Genomic DNA, 17,796 nt, shown 5'->3' on the forward strand with positions numbered 1-17,796 from the left:
CATTTCATTAAGTCGAAATTAGAAGTTAATAATTTTTAGTTAACTTCTTTTCCTTTGCTCGAGAAGCGAATTAAGGTATTGCAAAAAAAATATTATGAGTGAAATATATCAATATTTAAAGAAGATATTACATCATATGCACGTGGAATTGGAAACTTTGTTTTTCTAACAAAGCAAAAACCCGCAAAATATTAAGAATTAATAATCAGTGGTATATAACTGTCAACTCGGCTTATAATCCTTCATCAAATTTGTCACATTTTAGTAAATCCTGTTGAATTTTTATCATGCGTTCTTTCAAAACATCATCGCAAAAAGAAGTCTAATTTACGAAAACTGTTTCTTCAAGAAGATTTTTTATGTGAAAGTGACAGTTCAATAGAGAAAGCGGTGTTTTGGACGTCAAATGTCTTGTCTGTACCGACATCTGGTCGAAGTCTACTTAACATTAAATCTCAACAGGATGAGTTTGTAAAGGAAAAGTTAAACAAACTAAAATTCGTTCTTAATGTTGGTGGGGAAAAGTTTGTCTTGTCTTACAAAACAATTAGTGTTCACCCAGAAACATTGCTGGCCACACAAGAAGTTCAAAAATATTATGATCGGAAAAGGAAAGAATATTTCTTTGATCGTGACCCTGATATTTTTAGGTAAGTTTTAGTCACTTTGCATGCATTTAACTTCGTTTTATAACGTTGCAAATTACTAAAATAAACAATCATCATAAGCTCATTGAAGTAAACTCAAATACTTAGCTATGCTGCATGGTCAATATCAAAAAACAATTTATTGCTCAAAGATGTGTACAAAATAATACTTCTATTGTAATTGGCAACTCCTGCATTCTCTTTTTCTTAATACTAATTTTAAAAATGTTACTAAAACACATTAACTAATTTAGCCACTGTAATATATTCAGAAAAACATTTATTATTTCGAATGACTGAAGACATTGAATGAAGCTAAAACTGTCATATTATATGCATTAATTTAAATGGACTTTTCAACTCAGCCGTTTCAGTAAATTTTTAGACAATATTCATGTATTTTTAATTAGCGTTGCACATATATCTTCGTTCACAACTTGCCTCCTGTGATTACTAAAAGTAATACTGGTCGTTACGCTCGCCGAAGTTTTTTTGCAAAAGTTTGATAATATTCAAATAGCGTTCATAAATGAAAATGTTTAAAAACAAGAAAAAGTCTTCGCATGCAACTTGCCAAAGTTATATAGAAAGACTTTCAATGCCTTGCCTGTTACTAAGCGTGAATTATGGATGCTTCATTTTGTGTTTTCGTATGGCGGGCTACATTTGACCAAGAGAACACTTAAAACATTGTATTACTATGTTTGAATAGATTTCTATTGTTTTAGTTAGACAAATCAAAAACGTATTGACCTAATTAGAACCCATGCCCACTCAAATTCAATGGTCGTATTACAAGTATTACAACCCTCACGTCGTTTGTACTGGTAGATTACTAAAAATACCGAAATTTAAGATCCAAATAATAAATACCACCACACAATATTCCTTGAAAACACCAAAACATTTAATTTACACTATCATTGATAGTGTGTGAAGCACTTACTAAAATATTTTGGCCATCATAGGATTACAAAGTATAACCATGGTAGTGATGATTGTGAGGTTACATAGTTATGAAATGTATGGGAAAGCATTGGGAGATTAGTAATAGTTTTACTCAATCTCCCTCGGCTGTCGAGTGCATTTAATTACTGAGTAACGTCACTATACCATTGTTTTACTAATAACATCTCCCTTTGTTTTAAGATCGTGTCAATCTTACTTTTCTTGATATATGTAGTACTAATGTTATAAATTAATGATCAAACTTAGATGGTGTTAATCAAAAAATATTTTTAACTTATGAGAATGACTTCAAGTGATTATGAAACGAAAATCTTTTTGCCTTTCGTTTCACAGAGAAAAACTCGTGAAATTACATAATAACTTCCTGATTAGATTTGTGCTATTTTACTGTTTTCTGGAGATATTTAAGTTTATTCATTATGTACATAACGTCCTTTACATCACATTGCATTTTAACATTTCAAAGATCATCATGGCATAAGAGTAAATATCAAACTCATTGCATAAATTGAAAATTCTACTAACAACAACGCTCATGGTTAGAACTTTCTAAAGAAAATTTAAGAGATAACTAGTCAAATTGAAACTTTATTTAATGCTTAATTTATATATGAGAAATTAAATTCAATAAAATAAAAATAGATCATAAGCTAATTTACGTAATTATGTTAGTCATTACGTGTTGTTCTTCTTTAAATAGATATATTTTCAAGTTCTACACCCAAGATAAATTTCACTATCCAATGGATGAGTGCATACAAGGGTTAATTGACGAGTTTAAATTCTTTAAAATACCATTGGATACCATTGAAGATTGCTGTTATGCTGAGTTCCATGTTGAATATGAAAATAATTTGAATACTTCAAAACTGGCGAGGGAAAAACGACGCAATCGTGTATCAACCATCTCCCACGTTAGAAATATTTCGAACCAAGTCAAACCAAAAAATTTCTTGAGTAAATTTTATAAGAAATTTCCATTCGTCGAATCAAAATTATTCATATGTCTCACTCTTCTTTGTGCATTACTAAATGTCCTAGCAATTGTATTGGAAACTTTGCCCGGCAAGATTCGCAAGGATAAGCGTGAAAAACTAGGAAACACATTTTCAAGAGAGTTTCTAATATTTGATGTCATTTGCGTAGTCATCTTGTCAAGCGATCTGCTGATCAATTTTGCAAGGTCACCATGTAAGAAGCACTTCTTTTGCAATGTGCCAAATATCATGTATTTATTATCGCTAGCCCCAGCTTACGTATACTGGATATTGATCTTGATTCTTGGATTTCAAAATCTCCCCAGTCGTTTAGTCGACTTGTTTGAAGCAGTACGGGTATTTCGTATTGTTAAAATCGCAAACTCTTCTTCCCGTTTACGTGAAACAGTTGGGCAAATTGTAGCAGCAGCAAGAGGCCTGGGAATGATTCTTTGTATTTGGATTATAGCAGTCGTCGTACTCTCTGTCCTTTTGTATCACGTTGACGCTTCTTGTTCAAATGTTCTCAATGGAATGTGGTATTTTATTGTAACAATGACATCTTTGGGGTAAGTAATAAAGCTGAAAACATTGTTTTGTTGCTTTCGATCAAATTATCTAAAAATCATACATTAAAGTTACCGTTAGTTTACTTTTTGTGGTTATCTTCAGGGGCGGATTTAGGGGGAGAGGAGAGCAAAGCAGCCACGGCCCCCCTTTTACTAGAAATAAACCTTAAAAATTAAATAACAATAAAAAATGTCAGGCCAGTTTCAGTTTTCAAACTAATTCAAAGGGTTCGGCTTCCTTTTTCACAATCTCCTGGATCCGCACCTGGTCTTCTCCTCTTTCTTTCATTCGCTACTTTAGTCAGTCACATAATTGTTAGTGTTTATTAGCATTATGACGAATAAAGTTTTAGCTAACTGTCAGTCTACAAAACTCTTCCCTGATTTCAAAAATGTTCAATGAGTCATTTGAGGAGACACAGCACATCGAATCAATTAAACGTAAAGAGATTTATAGTGCTTGTTCAAATATTGTTCCCTTCATCTTTCTAATCTTGTCACTTTTGTTCCGATGTTAACCTGCAACACCCGATTCTTTTTAAATTTTAAACCGAAAGGATTTTTTAATGGGATGGGAATCCAATGAATTCTAGAAATCGAATTCTTTGGAGTATATTGCTTGCTTTAAAAATTTATTCATCAACTTCAGAATTTTCTTCCACAGAAGGCTTCGTTAGAGTTAGGGTGAAGGTTAGGGTGCCCATAAACTCATTTAATCTCAAAATGATGACTTATTTACAAACACAGGTTACATGTCACTGATAAATAATTCATATTTTCTAGGTATGGAGACTATGTACCAAAAGCCACAGCAGGAAAATTTCTTGGTGCTATTGGCGTCCTCTTAGGAATTCTAGTAGTTTCCCTCCCTGTTCCAATCATTCAGAACAAGGTAATACCTGCATAACTTGTTTGATGTATTGATTCCTATACTCAATGGCGGATTGGTTACTAGGCTAAGTATTTCATAGAGTGAAATTGATACTTATTTAATTTAATATATTGCAGTATTTTTACCATAATAAATAGCTACTACAAATGTTACTGTAATCAGTTTGCCATGCACGCAGTCATCAAAATTAAGTACTCTGTGCTCAAAAAATTGTACTAACACTTTTTGATTGGTGAATTCTGAAAGTCAAGCACTTTTTAACTTATGATTCGATAAATGTTATGAGACAAGAGTGACTGCTGAGCCTGTTCAAAGACGGGGCGGGTGGGGGATGGTAGGAGCATAGTATACTCTACATGTGGGACACTGAATTTTACCCAATAAATTGCTTGTCTATGGAAAAAGAGAGCTCCATTTCCCCTTTCCCTCAAACTCTACTGTTTAAAAAAGGTGGTGATTTTTTCGTTCTAATCGTCTCTACTTCACAAGTCAATGTGATATAGCATTGAGAGCTTCCGTAGTATACTGCAGAAGAGAAAATAAACTGCACGTTATAGTTGTTCTAAATAAATATCAAATTATTGTCGTTCATTTCTTAGAAAATTTATTGTTTTACAATGAATGCAGGGTGAGCACAGAAAAAGTTTTATGGATCGACTTAATTAACCTACTCACAAAGCCAACAGCCTTTGATGAAACCGTGAAATCTTAAAAATTTTTCTTCAAAATAAAATGACCAACTTGTTATGATTAATGCTGTAAATACGCAAGCTTGTTACAATCAACAATTGAAAAGGTTGTTCTGTCAATTTTTTGGTGCTCAGTTGTGGAAAGCTCTTTTTTAACTCTGATTAAAAAAATTCCACGGAATATATTGCAGAGATTATATAAACAATTAATTTTAATTTTCAAAACTCATCAGAACCACACTGATATAATGCTATGTTTTTTGAAGATTGGAGAAAGTTTGGACAAGGAACCAGATCCTGATGCAGACGAAATTGTCTTCGAGAACATGTATCCCCCTGATTATAAATATCGACAGCGCAGATTCTCTCGCATGTTAACCCTGGAGAATAAAATTCTCAATTTGAAAGAAATTTCATCTGCTAAGCACACAGGAATAAATCATAAAAGCAAATAAATAAAAAAAGAAAAGACCTCCTGACGGAGAAAAGGAAATTTATTGAAAATGCATTGTTAGTTGTTTTTTTTTATTTTTTGCTTAAAAATTTACAATTAGCAACACGTTTTGAATATGAAATAAATGGTTTGAACCCGGAAGTATCGTTACATTTTTATAGATGTACATCGTCCACGTTAATGGAGTCCTGAGACCGGCACGTAGCCAGAAAGGTAATTGGGAAAGGCATATTCATATATTCATTTAATAATTCGTAAAAAACAATGGATTTTTAAAGAACTACGGTATTTCATCATGTATATATGAATTTGCCTACCCCCCCCCTCCCCCAGAGTAAATTATCGCTCTGGCTACGAGTTGAGAAGAGAGCAATAAGTTTCCACTTTTCATTATCTGCTTATCATATACTTGCTCAAATACTACTTGTTGATCGTCAATCTTGTCATCAATTTACTGTGACGTTACCTCAATCATACTCAACTTGTCCGTCAATCAATTTACTGTGACGTTATTGTTAAGGACTTAACTCTCTCAAATGGGACATTCTTTTGAAGGGCATTGTAGTCTCCCTTACAATATGTGAAGGGGGACGGATGACTCTCCCCGCCCTCTTGTCAGCATTTATTATTGGAAATAATTTCCATCTGATTAGGGATAAGGCGTACGCTCAATCAATGAGCGATTTGCTTTTTCATGTGACTCTCTCACCCAGAATTGGTCAGAGGTTCGTACCATTCATGTGCACAAATGCGTACACTTGAAACGTTAGACTTAAGAGCAGTAGAGCGCACTGCGCAAGTTATGCAAATAATGGTAGTGATGGGTAAGATTTTGATATGTGGGCTGTATTTCATCAGTGTCGCTGCTTCAATTAATGCACTTGATAATGGTTTGGATTTAACCCCACAAATGGGATGGAATTCCTGGAATCATTTTCATTGTAAAATCGACGAAAAAATAATACGAGAGACAATCGTCGCATTGTCTAGCATAGCTCCTTTGGTTGATTTGGCTCATTCAGTTGGACTAAAGTTGGGCATTTATAGCGACGCAGGGTTTAAAATATGCGCAAGACGGCCTGGATCCTTGAATTATGAGTTATTGATGCTAATACATATGCCAGTTGGAAAATTGATTATTTGAAGTATGATAATTGCCACATGGATGGAACAAAACCTGAGATACGGTATCCAAAGATGCGCGATGCTCTTAATCAGGTACCTATTTAAACATTTCTGTAATCAAATGGCGTGCTCATACCTAAAAGTTGAATATGAGCTCACGAGCTTGTGCTTATGCATGCTATATTTAAAAGTAACTCGTTTAAGCTTGTGAAACTTCGGCATTATAATAAATAATTAAAGTAAGTCTATGATTAAGAAAAAATGTATTGTGTTGTAAAACATTTAACAATGTATTTGATGATGCTAATACACCTTGGCTTTTTCTTATAACATCTTATTTCCAAAGTGCTTTATTATCTTCATATAGCTTATATACCTATGCTTGACTGCCTATTCTTTCCTTTATATTGTACAAATGAATATTTAGGTGAAAAGGAATTGCAAGAAAAATTCTCTCCCTCTCTTCCCTTTCAACTTGCAAACTTTTCTTCATGGTTGACGGTTTGATTTTTTCTGACCCATTTCATGGTGCTTCTTATTTATAATGTTGTCTTTTAGACAGGTCGACCAATATTCTTTTCAATGTGTGAGTGGGGCATTGACGACCCTGCAACATGGGGACAAAACGTAGGAAACAGCTGGAGAACCACATATGACATAAAAGACAACTGGGGCAGCATGATTTCAAGAGCGGATAAAAATGGCAAGTGGTGGAAATATGCAAAACCTGGTGGCTGGAATGATCCAGACATGTTAGAGGTGAAGGATGTCATGAAATTTAGTGTATACAGTTTTAGTTTTTTATAGCAAAACCATACAGTAAATTATTCTTATTTTACAAACATTATAGGTTGGCAATGGCAACATGTCAAATGTGGAATACATAACACACTTTAGTTTGTGGTGTTTGATGAAAGCTCCACTTCTGATTGGCTGTGATATTCGAAACATATCACCTGAAACAATGAACATACTCACAAATACTGATGCCATAGCAATCAATCAAGATCCACTTGGCATCCAAGGTCATAAGATTCATTCCAATGGAATTCTAGAAGTATGGGCTGGACCATTGAAAGATCATTCTATGGCTGTCATATTGTTGAACAAAGGGACTAGCATTGCTACAATATCTGTATCAAGTGATGAACTTGGCTTTGAAGATGATAATTTATACAGTGTTTATGATATATGGCAGCACAAAAATTTGGGAAATTTTGCTGGCAAATTTTCATCTGAAGTTGAAGCTCATGGTGTAATGTTCGGAAAGTTTACCAAGATTGATGATTCATTTGAGAAAACATCAAGATTGACTAGGCATGTAGCCTTGTAACATGCAGAGGCCTTATCCCTTTAAGTGATACTCTTATAATTTGTAATGCATGACAGACTGATCATTGAAGAAGAATTGTGAAATCATGGTCTCTTCATAAATATAATATTTTGTATGTTTGGCCCTTGCTGCTTGATGAGAAAAAGACAGCAACAATCATACCCAATATCTGCTGTCCTTACCTGGTCCTTACGCGAACAAAATTACTCGCATTTGAAGTCATAGTAAATTGTGTCAACAATACCTTTGTTATGTGATTGATACATTTTAACTAAACAGCAAGACGACAATAACAATACATCCTACTATGATTTGTTCATTCAAAAATTTTGTCCGTTTAGTGGAAAAGCAAGATTACTGGTAGTGGTAGTGATTGACAAAATTTGACGTCTAACTAACATTTATAAATTCAAACAATTTCTCAAAGAAATGTTTTGCAGAATATGTTGGAAAGATAAAGTGGAAAGTTTAAAGTGTTTACAGTAGGGCCTAGGTAGGTTGTATAATGAGACAAGACAACACATCATTGTCGGTTGTCTCATTACACGTCGGTTGATAAAACTGACGAGAAAAGACAAGTTTCTCGTCTCTACCAACTGCTTAAATTTTATTATAAAATATTACTTGTAATCGTTTCAAAATCAACTTGTCCGTTTCAATGAATTTACCGTGACACACAGTGACACCATTAAGAACTTAGCTTTCTCAAATTGTAAGTAAAATGCAAGTAGGTTTTAAGGATGTGACTTTCTGTCCTTTGTACTAGAGGAATGTAAGTGACAATCACGCGCACAAACGCGCGCAATTAAAATTGGTCTAAAACTTAAGAGCGAAGGTTATGCAAATAATGGTAGTGATGGGTAAGATTTTGATATGTGGGCTGTATATCATTAGTGCTGCTGCCTCAATAAATGCACTTGATAATGGTTTGGGTTTGACCCCACAAATGGGATGGAATTCCTGGAATCATTTTCATTGTAAAATCGACGAAAAAATAATACGAGAGACAATCGTCGCATTGTCTAATTCACCTCTCAGTAAAGTTGGTTATGAGTATGTCAATATTGACGACTGTTGGGCTGGAAGTCGTTCATCTAGTGGAGAAATTTTGGTAGACGTAAAAACATTTCCAAATGGCATAGCTCCTTTGGTTGATTTGGCTCATTCAGTTGGACTAAAGTTGGGCATTTATAGCGACGCAGGGTTTAAAACATGCGCAGGACGGCCTGGATCCTTGAATTATGAAGTTATTGATGCTAATACATATGCCAGTTGGAAAATTGATTATTTGAAGTATGATAATTGCCACACGGATGGAACAAAACCTGAGATACGGTATCCAAAAATGCGCGATGCTCTCAATCAGGTATTACTTCAAGCTTGCAGCTTGTAAATAGTTGTATTGCCATTTCACAGTGCAAACATACGGCGCAAGTTAAAGCCAATTGGCTATTCTAATTTACAGCACATTTAGGATTTTATTATGCGTATTTACTTTTAGAGCATCAATAACTTTTATCACTGATATTGACTAGAGTAATACCTGTTTCGTATTCGTAATAACACACATTTATGAAAATTTTGTAATTAACACAGGTAAATTGTTTTGAAAATTATTGTGTTCTTTTTTACCCCAAAACTTGCAATTTATGTTATGTAAAATATTCTGCTCCCATTACTCACTTGAATTGTAACACTTAGTGTAACATTTTAATGTATATAATATAATATTGAAGTCAGTGTTAAATAGGGATGAAATATGAAATGTATGCTGCTGTAAAACATTTACAGAGTTGCTTGCCATTTGATGATGCTAATAAATGATGTATTTATATTCTTCAACACCTTAGCTTTTTTCTTATTCAACATCATAAAATGCTTTGCGTTAAAGTTTATTTTTTATGGTTATAACATAGTTATCAGTTCAGATAAGATCATATGGTAGTCATCAGTGGTGGATCTGCTGGGGCAAGTCAAAATAAATTACTGCATCACATTTTAGCATATATTTATATTCAGCCCTTCAGAGGCATATCCATTGGTGAAATTATATTCTTTAGAAATTCAAAACCAATAGTGTTTTTCTGAAAGTACTTTGAATTTAGAATTAAGGAGCTATAATTTATTTTGACTCATGCTAGGTCTGCTACTGGTAGTCATGTACAATTTTTGTATATATAGTTGATTGACTTGCTAGAAAAACTTCCTCTTTCTCCTTTCACAGGAAAACTTTGCTTCAAATTTCTTATCTTATCTTTTTTTTAGACAGGTCGACCAATATTCTTTTCAATGTGTGAGTGGGGCATTGATGACCCTGCAACATGGGGACAAAATGTAGGAAACAGCTGGAGAACCACATATGACATAAAAGATAACTGGGACAGTATGATTTCGATAGCAGATGAAAATGACAAGTGGTGGAAATATGCAAAACCTGGTGGCTGGAATGATCCAGACATGTTAGAGGTGAGGGATATCATGAAATTTTGTGCATGCAGTTTTAGTTTTTTTATAGCAAAACCATACAGTAAATTATTCTTATTTTACAAACATTATAGGTTGGCAATGGCAACATGTCAAATGTGGAATACAAAACACACTTTAGTTTGTGGTGTCTGATGAAAGCTCCACTTCTGATTGGCTGTGATATTCGAAACATATCACCTGAAACAATGAACATACTCACAAATACTGATGCCATAGCAATCAATCAAGATCCGCTAGGCATCCAAGGTCATAAGATCCGTTCCAATGGAATTCTAGAAGTATGGGCTGGACCATTGAAAGATCATTCAATGGCTGTCATATTGTTGAACAAAGGTACTAGCATTGCTACAATATCTGTATCAAGTGATGAACTTGGTTTTGAAGAGGATAATTTAATCAGTGTATATGATATATGGCAGCACAAAAATTTGGGAATTTTTGCTGGCAAATTTTCAGCTGAAGTTGAAGCTCATGGTGTAATGTTTGGAAAGTTTACCAGGATGGATGGTCATTTTGTAAATTTTTGAAGTTTTTTTTGACATATGTCTAAAGGCAACTAAAGAGGAAGGATAATTGGAAATAAGTTTTGTCGCTGACTCCACAATTTGTGCAGGATATAACCAACCTTTACTGTGTAATTTATGTATTTTATAATTTATTTTAAAAGGTAATTAAACCAGCAAATTGCATAATCAGCGCAATCCATCCACTCTATGCATGACGTATCATGCACACTACAGTCAAATAGTATATTTGGTTGACCAGGTTTCTTGGGTTGTATTCCAATATACGAGAGCAATGTCATTAAAAACGGCCTGATATATTCTGTGTCGCTTTGAAGGAGGAAGTCAGAAGTGTTCTCCAAGCTTTCCTTCAAATGTTGAAAGCTAAAATTTTAATTCTGACAAAACAAAAACCACAGTATACCACCTCAAAAAAGCAAATTATATTTCAGTATATTACTATGCAATGATGATCTCATAATTATCCATTCAGCAGATATTTGTCTCACAGTAATAGGAGCTTTTGTTTTGGTTAGACCTGACAGATTTTGAAGCGATTTTGCGAAGCGCTGATCGATTGGCTGGAAAATCGACACCTTGCCGTTGTTGATCAATTTCACTAACTTATGGATGATTTAAACAACTGTTGATCATTGTCAGACATGTCAGTTCCTAAGACCTATCAACAATCATGATTTTGAACACTGTATAAACAGTTACTCAACTAAAAATATTTTTCTTTATTTTTTTTTTGCTGCGTGCTGGAATATTCAGGGTTGATGTATGAATTTCGAAACCCTGCACAAAATTTTCAAATTTTTATACATTCTTTGACTTTTTAGTTGGAATTGCAAGAAGACTAATGCAGACAGTTTTGTTAGTTTTCTAAGGGTTCTGCTCAATATGATATACTCAACATTACTGTTTCTGGAAGGTAGCACATGCATTGGCGTTTGTTTTAAACATTTCGTGATGAGAAGATCACAACTTTTATGATTTTATGATACGATCTTAATACTAATACTGATTGGTTCACACTATGCAAATTTTACGCAGCGCGACGCCATGAATAAAATGGTTTCAATACCAACTAACTCCAATTCGAATTAATAAAGCAAAAAAAACAAATAATTTCCGTTTGTGTAAAAAAGGTATGTATATAAGTCAGATTTTATGTTGGCTCATCAGCAGCAGTAATGCAGAGAAATAACACATTTAAAAGGCGACGTACGTATACAGTGTTTGTGTTTGTATGTAAATTAGCCGAATAATAAGCACACGTCCTCCAAATCACTGGACCATCTAAGTTTAAAGTAGGTATATGCACTTAGCTATATGATCATAAACAGCAATGATGATAGCTTTTTCACAAGAACATTCGTTAAAATGAACAGTTTTATAGGCTGAAAAGATAAGCTATTACTTTTTCTAATAGATCAAAATGGAACTTGATCACATCATGTAGACAAAAATTTGAAATCGATTAAAGATTGTTTTCTTGCGATGTGTATGTAAAAGACCTTTTACCTTATTAAATTTCTTCACGGATGTTTACATTGCCTAATTTGCCTTAGTTGATATTTCATACGATTCTCATCCTCCGAGTTTATTCATATCATTTAAGAAGCTAATGGGACGACTTTCATTCGGTAAGTCTAAGTGTTGAAACCAGCAAGGGTTGTTTTAATGCTAAATGCCATTATTTATTAGTTGTTAAAAGGACAAGTCCAACTACCTAGCTTGTCAAAGTGATAGAATGGCCAATGCCATCTTCAACAGAGGCAAAAAGTGAGACTCCCGTTCAGTCAAAGATAAGTTTCAAAAACGTTTAAAAACCCAATCATATCCAGCATTTAAAAAACCAAAAGTAGATTATAACTTTTGCAGCTATAGAAGAAGCACATTTTAGTCGTACATAACTGCATATCGTCAGTTTTAATACTTACGAAATTGGCAGCTTGTGTCGCTTGAACTATATAGCGTCAGACATGCTGTAGATTGGGTTTATTGTCATTGGGTTACAAGTAGTAGATTGGGTTCATTGTCATTGGGTTACATGCAGTACATTGGTTTCATTGTCATTGGGTTCATATTATTATCTCATTTTACAGTAGTCAGTAGCGTAACAGCCCACTTATCTAGTCCGGCTATTTTATCGTAATTCATAGTCAATTTAAGTATAATTAAACTATCAATTATCAAAATACACATCTACAATTATAGCTACATCGTAATTCATAGTCAATTTAAGTATAATTAAACTACCAACTATCAAGAATACACATGCACAATTATAGCTACATCGTAATTCATAGTCAATTCAAGTATAATTAAACTACCAACTATCAAGAATACACATGCACAATTATAGCTACATCGTAATTCATAGTCAATTTAAGTATAATTAAACTACCAATTATCAAGTATACACATGCACAATTATAGCTACATCGTAATTCATAGTCAATTTAAGTATAATTAAACTACCAACTATCAAGAATACACATGCACAATTATAGCTACATCGTAATTCATAGTCAATTCAAGTATAATTAAACTACCAATTATCAAGTATACACATGCACAATTATAGCTACGAACATTGTCATAAATTACCGTTGACTTTATAATACATTTCAAGCCTACCGAAAGAGAAATTCTTGATTGCGCTGTTTTTATAAACAACATTATATGCTTTTATAAAGGCTTGTAAAAAAAATTGATTGTGCAGTTTTTATAAACAACATTATAAGTCGAGCAAAACTTCGTCTTGTTTGTCGAATTTCCAGAAATTTCTATACCTTATCTGTGTTGAAAGTGATAGGCCATCTTTTTATTACACCGAAAGTGGGGTAATGACAGATATCTGGTTAACCACCATTTCATTAAAGGTTTCTCTCGTACCTGATGATTTAGCATCAATAAAATATTGACTAAAATTTAAATATAATTCCCCGTCGATGCACTGACACTGTGACAATGCGCGCCTTCAGTGTATTGCGAACGTTTGTCCTTTTTTCGAAAGATAATCACTGAAAAAAAATTCAAAAATTGCCGTCGAAGTTTTTTATTCGTTGCGTTATACACAACCACGTTGAAAAAACTGTTTAAGTATCCCAAAACCAGGGATCCAAAATCTACAGCGCGTGGAACATGCGCATTGGAGAATACTTGGATCAACATTATGATCGCAAAAGGGGACCAGCAAATGCCAAAGACGACAATTAACACTATTACTGTTCTTGTCAAACGATGTTTTCTTGACCCTTGTGCTTTGTCCATCATTTCAAGAGTTTGTAACGAAGGGCTGTGAGAACGTAGCGCCATTTGGCGGACATCTCTGCCACTATCTTCGTGATAACGAACTATTCTCACATAACAGTAAGTCATTATACACAACGGACCACATAGACAAGCTGCAATCATAAAGATCGTGTACGATTTACTTGCTGTCCATTCAGCAAAACAATAACTCTGTCCTGGATCATAGTCGAATCTCGCCCAACCAAAAAACGGAGGTATAGACAATACGATGGTTATAAACCAGGTAATACAAACATAAAAAGCACATTTACGGCGAGTGTACTTGCTCTCATAAGATGTCCAATTAACTATAGCATGGTAGCGATTTATGCTGATCATGGACAAAGCCATACACGATGCTACGAACGTGAGCAATGTTAAAAATCCAGATATTTGACAAAGCGTCTTACCAAGCACCCAATCTTGGGCAATAACAGTGATTATAGTCACAGGGAGATTAATGACCGCGACAAGTAGATCTGCGACAGCCAGGTTTAAGATAAATACATTCGCTTTTGTTTGAAGGTTTCTAGTCGTACCAACGATGTAGAACAGGCTAAGATTGGCACAAAGTGCTGCTATGAATACAATGACCAAAACAATTGTTTCAAGAATCGTCCACGTTGTCGCCGCCATTGAAACTAGCGTAGATAATTGGTTGTAACTGCTTTTGGTCACTTTTAAAATCGATGCTGTTCTAACAATATGAACACGAGAGGTAGCAGGAGCTGTACATTAAATGAAAATTTCAAATTTGTATAATCTCACAACGTTTATCCTCTTTTAATTTGCGGCTGTTTATTCATCACAACAGACGATGATATAATTAAAGTTACCATGGAATACTTACATGCACTTGTCAACTATTAATGAACAATAATGAAATTTCAACATAGTATGAGCTTGCTGATTCGTGCAGGATAATTTAGCAAATACAACTCATCAAATCAACACCCCCAAGTCATTATAGGAAACATGAATCCAATATGTTAACAATTCATTACTTTGCTGACATATTCAGTCATGCATTCAATATTGACAATAACATATCCGTACTTACGCAATTGTTCCTTATTTCATCTGGCGCACTGGAAATGCCAAAGTCGACGATATTTGACTAGTCTTCTCTGAATTAACGAACAATAGACTATATTCATATGTACAACGAGACATGAAGTGCGAGAAAATCTTATAGAAATGGATAAATATCTCAGAAATGACGAAATTTACAAATAAATATTGAGTTTCGGAGGAAACAAGTTTATGACGACACTCCCATGCTTACGTTCAAAAAGATTTTACCAACATATATAAAGTACGTATTTGTATCCTTTTACTATTAGATAAAACCGCATGGTTCGCACCCAATTTACGCACGCGCTCAGCATGAACACAACAAAACAGTGATCTACATAGATATTTAATAACTTTACCATTAGCACATCGAAAGTTGATCCTATTGTCAACAAAGTTATTGTCACTTTATCATTGCAGCAAGAGTTTACTTGTCTTTGAAATTCAACACTCAAATTTTCGCTGTCTCATGATCTCTTCATTCAAACCGTTTTTCAAAATAATATCATATAGTTGTTTATTTTAGAATATGCTTTAGGGGCTGTTTACATGATCCCGGCTAACCGGGATTCAGTGTGGCGTTAAATGATTATGAGTGATTGAAAGGGGGCAAAACTTCAAGCGAAAAAATTACTACTGTTTGTTAAGCGCCACGAGTAATTTCTGTTGTTATTTTCAAATTAGGCCAAATTTGTTGTTCGATTTTGAATGTTATGCGTATAGTTGTTAAATCAGAATATTGTGATAGTGCTGAAGAACATTTATCTAATGATAAGTATTAAATCTTTTCCATTTGCCAAAATCATTTAACGCTGGGCTGAATCCATGTAAGGGATCATGTAAGCAGCCCCTTAATCGAGAAAATAATTCTTTTATGAATTCACAAGAATGAATTAAATGCCCAGTTGATTTCTTTGATAATTTGCGACTAAGTAAGTTAATTGCTACAAATGTAGTGCAAGTACATATAGTTAGTCGTTGTCATGACTATGAACAATTAGTCCAGTGGACTGCCCATGCTCGAGCGCATGCGCAGATGTTTTCTCTATTACATTGTTAATGAGCATGCTATTTTCTTCAAAATCGGTGCTAGTAGATGCAGTTGGTCGTTGGCATGATCATGAACTTGGGCAGCTGGTCGAGTCGACTGCGCATGCTCAAGCAGACTACGCATGCGCACACGATTCATCTGAAAATTTGTGACACAGCAAGCTAATTACTTTACAATTTGTAATAGTACATATATTTGGTCGTTGCCATGACCATGAACATGGAGAGTTGGTGCAGTTGACTACGCATGCCTACATTAATTCTCAAGTAATTTGTGACGGAGCTTTTATATGCGCTTAGCAAATTTTCGATCATATATTTTGACAAGCTCTTCTTAAGCTTGTTTTGACAAATGCATATCAACTCATCAACACTTTGTTACGCCACTCGTAATATCCGTGACAATGTTAGAGATGTTTTTTTTTTCTCCATATCTTTGTATCTGAATATTTTGTGCAGAAACAATCCTCTAATATTTATGACACATATTGTAATTCGTGGATTTAGGCAAAAGAAATACTTGAAAATGAAACTTCCACGAAGTAAACAAACTCAAGAGTGACAGAGAAGGAACGACGACGCCAGGTTGAAGTTGGCTAGATAAAATTGAACGCAGTTCAAGCACCTAACGTACGGTCGAGAGTTTTGAAACTGGACTCTTTGACCAATGAAAACACGAATGATTCCAAGCATGTTGACGACGATAAAAGCTCTAGCGAGGACGAGGCTCTAACACAAAAACAATCCTTTCATAACACGAAGTCTACTGAGGATATGTTCAAATGAAATATCGATGAATCGCATATACAGTTTGGAATCTCGTTGGCTCACGTGGTATATAGTAGGGGCTACTGTTCGTGATGTTCCTGAAGAAATTTAAAAATAACTACCTACGTCTTTCCTTTAGGAGGAGTAATCTGGTTTCGAAAGTGAAGAGGAAGCAATCACCACAAGAGATTTGCAAGAGGATTCGAAGGGTATACTGCAAATTTTGTATATACAGATGGAGTATTGTGAGAAGAGTATTCTAAGGAATGCCATTGACAAGGGATAGTAAAAGGACCAACAGAGAATGAGGCAGATTCTCCGTGAGATTGTAGAGCAATAAGTTCACGTTCATTCATAGGTAGGAAAAGGTACTATTCAAGTAAAACCGTTTCGACATTCTTGGTTTTCTATTGTTACATTTTTTAGGTGTTTTCTTTAAAAAGTCAACTATTTTTAAGGAAAAAGAGTTTCGTTTTGGATCCATTGAAAAGATGGTTTTGGACTTGTAACTTCAAAGGTAAGTTCATGAGTAAACTATTGCCTAATATCTTGCAAGAGTTTGCATGAGTAAAATTTTGCCTCATATCTTGCAACGACTTGCATGTGTAAAATCTTACCTAACAGCTATCTTTCAAGATCTTCCATGCGTAAAATCTTGCCTAGTATCATGCAAGGTCTTGCATGAGTAAAATCTTGCTTAATGATTAGCAAGATCTTGCATGAGACAAATCTTGCCTATTATCTTGCAAGATCATGCATGAGTAAAATCTTGCCTTATATCTTGCAAGATCTTGCGTGAGTAAAATCTTCCCTATTATCTTGCAAGATCTTTCATCTTGATTTTGAAATGCTTTGTTTACGCTTAGGTACGTAATAATAAGACGGCTGTCACTATACCATTAAAAGAAATTTCTTTAAATCCGAAAAGTGTGCTGTTCAATCGTAAAGTTACTCGA

General features: G+C 34.3%; 4 protein-coding genes and 1 long non-coding RNA gene across 7 annotated transcripts; 4 read left to right on the forward strand and 1 right to left on the reverse strand.

Moving 5' to 3' along the window:
* Positions 1-240: 240 nt before the first annotated feature.
* LOC124454160 (potassium voltage-gated channel subfamily D member 3-like) lies at positions 241-5,240 on the forward strand (the record flags this gene model as incomplete). The annotated part of the gene is made up of 4 exons (XM_047004968.1): positions 241-650; positions 2,317-3,162; positions 3,946-4,054; positions 5,010-5,240. Coding segments are annotated over 4 exons (1,554 nt in total), but the record flags the coding sequence as incomplete, so codon positions are not given.
* Positions 5,241-5,794: 554 nt separating this feature from the next.
* Positions 5,795-7,778, forward strand: LOC124454568 (alpha-galactosidase-like). The gene is given in 4 exon segments (XM_047005339.1): positions 5,795-6,294; positions 6,297-6,415; positions 6,881-7,081; positions 7,173-7,778. Coding segments are annotated over 4 exon segments (1,152 nt in total). The 5' UTR covers positions 5,795-5,945; the 3' UTR covers positions 7,656-7,778.
* A 655-nt stretch (positions 7,779-8,433) lies between these two features.
* LOC124454566 (alpha-galactosidase-like) lies at positions 8,434-10,834 on the forward strand. Its single transcript, XM_047005338.1, has 3 exons — positions 8,434-9,021; positions 9,921-10,121; positions 10,214-10,834. Exons 1-3 carry the CDS (start codon positions 8,494-8,496, stop codon positions 10,667-10,669), a joined length of 1,185 nt encoding a protein of 394 aa, XP_046861294.1. The 5' UTR covers positions 8,434-8,493; the 3' UTR covers positions 10,670-10,834.
* A 1,972-nt stretch (positions 10,835-12,806) lies between these two features.
* On the reverse strand, positions 12,807-15,344 carry LOC124454260 (melatonin receptor type 1C-like). 2 transcript variants are annotated; one of them, XM_047005080.1, is made up of 2 exons: positions 15,009-15,344; positions 12,807-14,676 (listed from the first exon to the last, which is right to left on the reverse strand). In XM_047005080.1, the coding sequence occupies exon 2, from the start codon at positions 14,582-14,584 to the stop codon at positions 13,586-13,588; it is 999 nt and encodes a 332-aa protein (XP_046861036.1). In that variant the 5' UTR covers positions 14,585-14,676; positions 15,009-15,344; the 3' UTR covers positions 12,807-13,585. The 2 variants fall into 2 exon arrangements, with proteins under 2 accessions (XP_046861036.1, XP_046861037.1); XM_047005081.1 differs by lacking the exon at positions 15,009-15,344 and adding an exon at positions 14,799-14,984.
* A 1,349-nt stretch (positions 15,345-16,693) lies between these two features.
* Positions 16,694-17,796, forward strand: LOC124454264. Of its 2 annotated transcripts, none has more exons than XR_006951371.1 (4): positions 16,694-16,906; positions 16,980-17,198; positions 17,267-17,357; positions 17,707-17,796. It is a non-coding gene; the product is annotated as an uncharacterized LOC124454264 (long non-coding RNA). The 2 variants fall into 2 exon arrangements; XR_006951372.1 differs by having other exon boundaries at positions 17,299-17,357.

Source organism: Xenia sp. Carnegie-2017, unplaced genomic scaffold, assembly GCF_021976095.1.
Source record: "Xenia sp. Carnegie-2017 unplaced genomic scaffold, XeniaSp_v1 HiC_scaffold_3, whole genome shotgun sequence".
In the NCBI taxonomy this organism is placed as follows: Eukaryota; Metazoa; Cnidaria; class Anthozoa; order Malacalcyonacea; family Xeniidae; genus Xenia; species Xenia sp. Carnegie-2017.

Excerpts from the sequence above, each read along its gene's own strand:
- LOC124454260 (XM_047005080.1), bottom strand. The coding sequence starts at position 14,584 with ATGGCGGCGACAACGTGGACGATTCTTGAAACAATTGTTTTGGTCATT.
- LOC124454566 (XM_047005338.1), top strand. The coding sequence starts at position 8,494 with ATGCAAATAATGGTAGTGATGGGTAAGATTTTGATATGTGGGCTGTAT. Across the intron at positions 9,022-9,920 it reads TGCGCGATGCTCTCAATCAG|ACAGGTCGACCAATATTCTT; the intron begins GTATTACTTCAA and ends TCTTTTTTTTAG. Across the intron at positions 10,122-10,213 it reads ATGATCCAGACATGTTAGAG|GTTGGCAATGGCAACATGTC; the intron begins GTGAGGGATATC and ends CAAACATTATAG.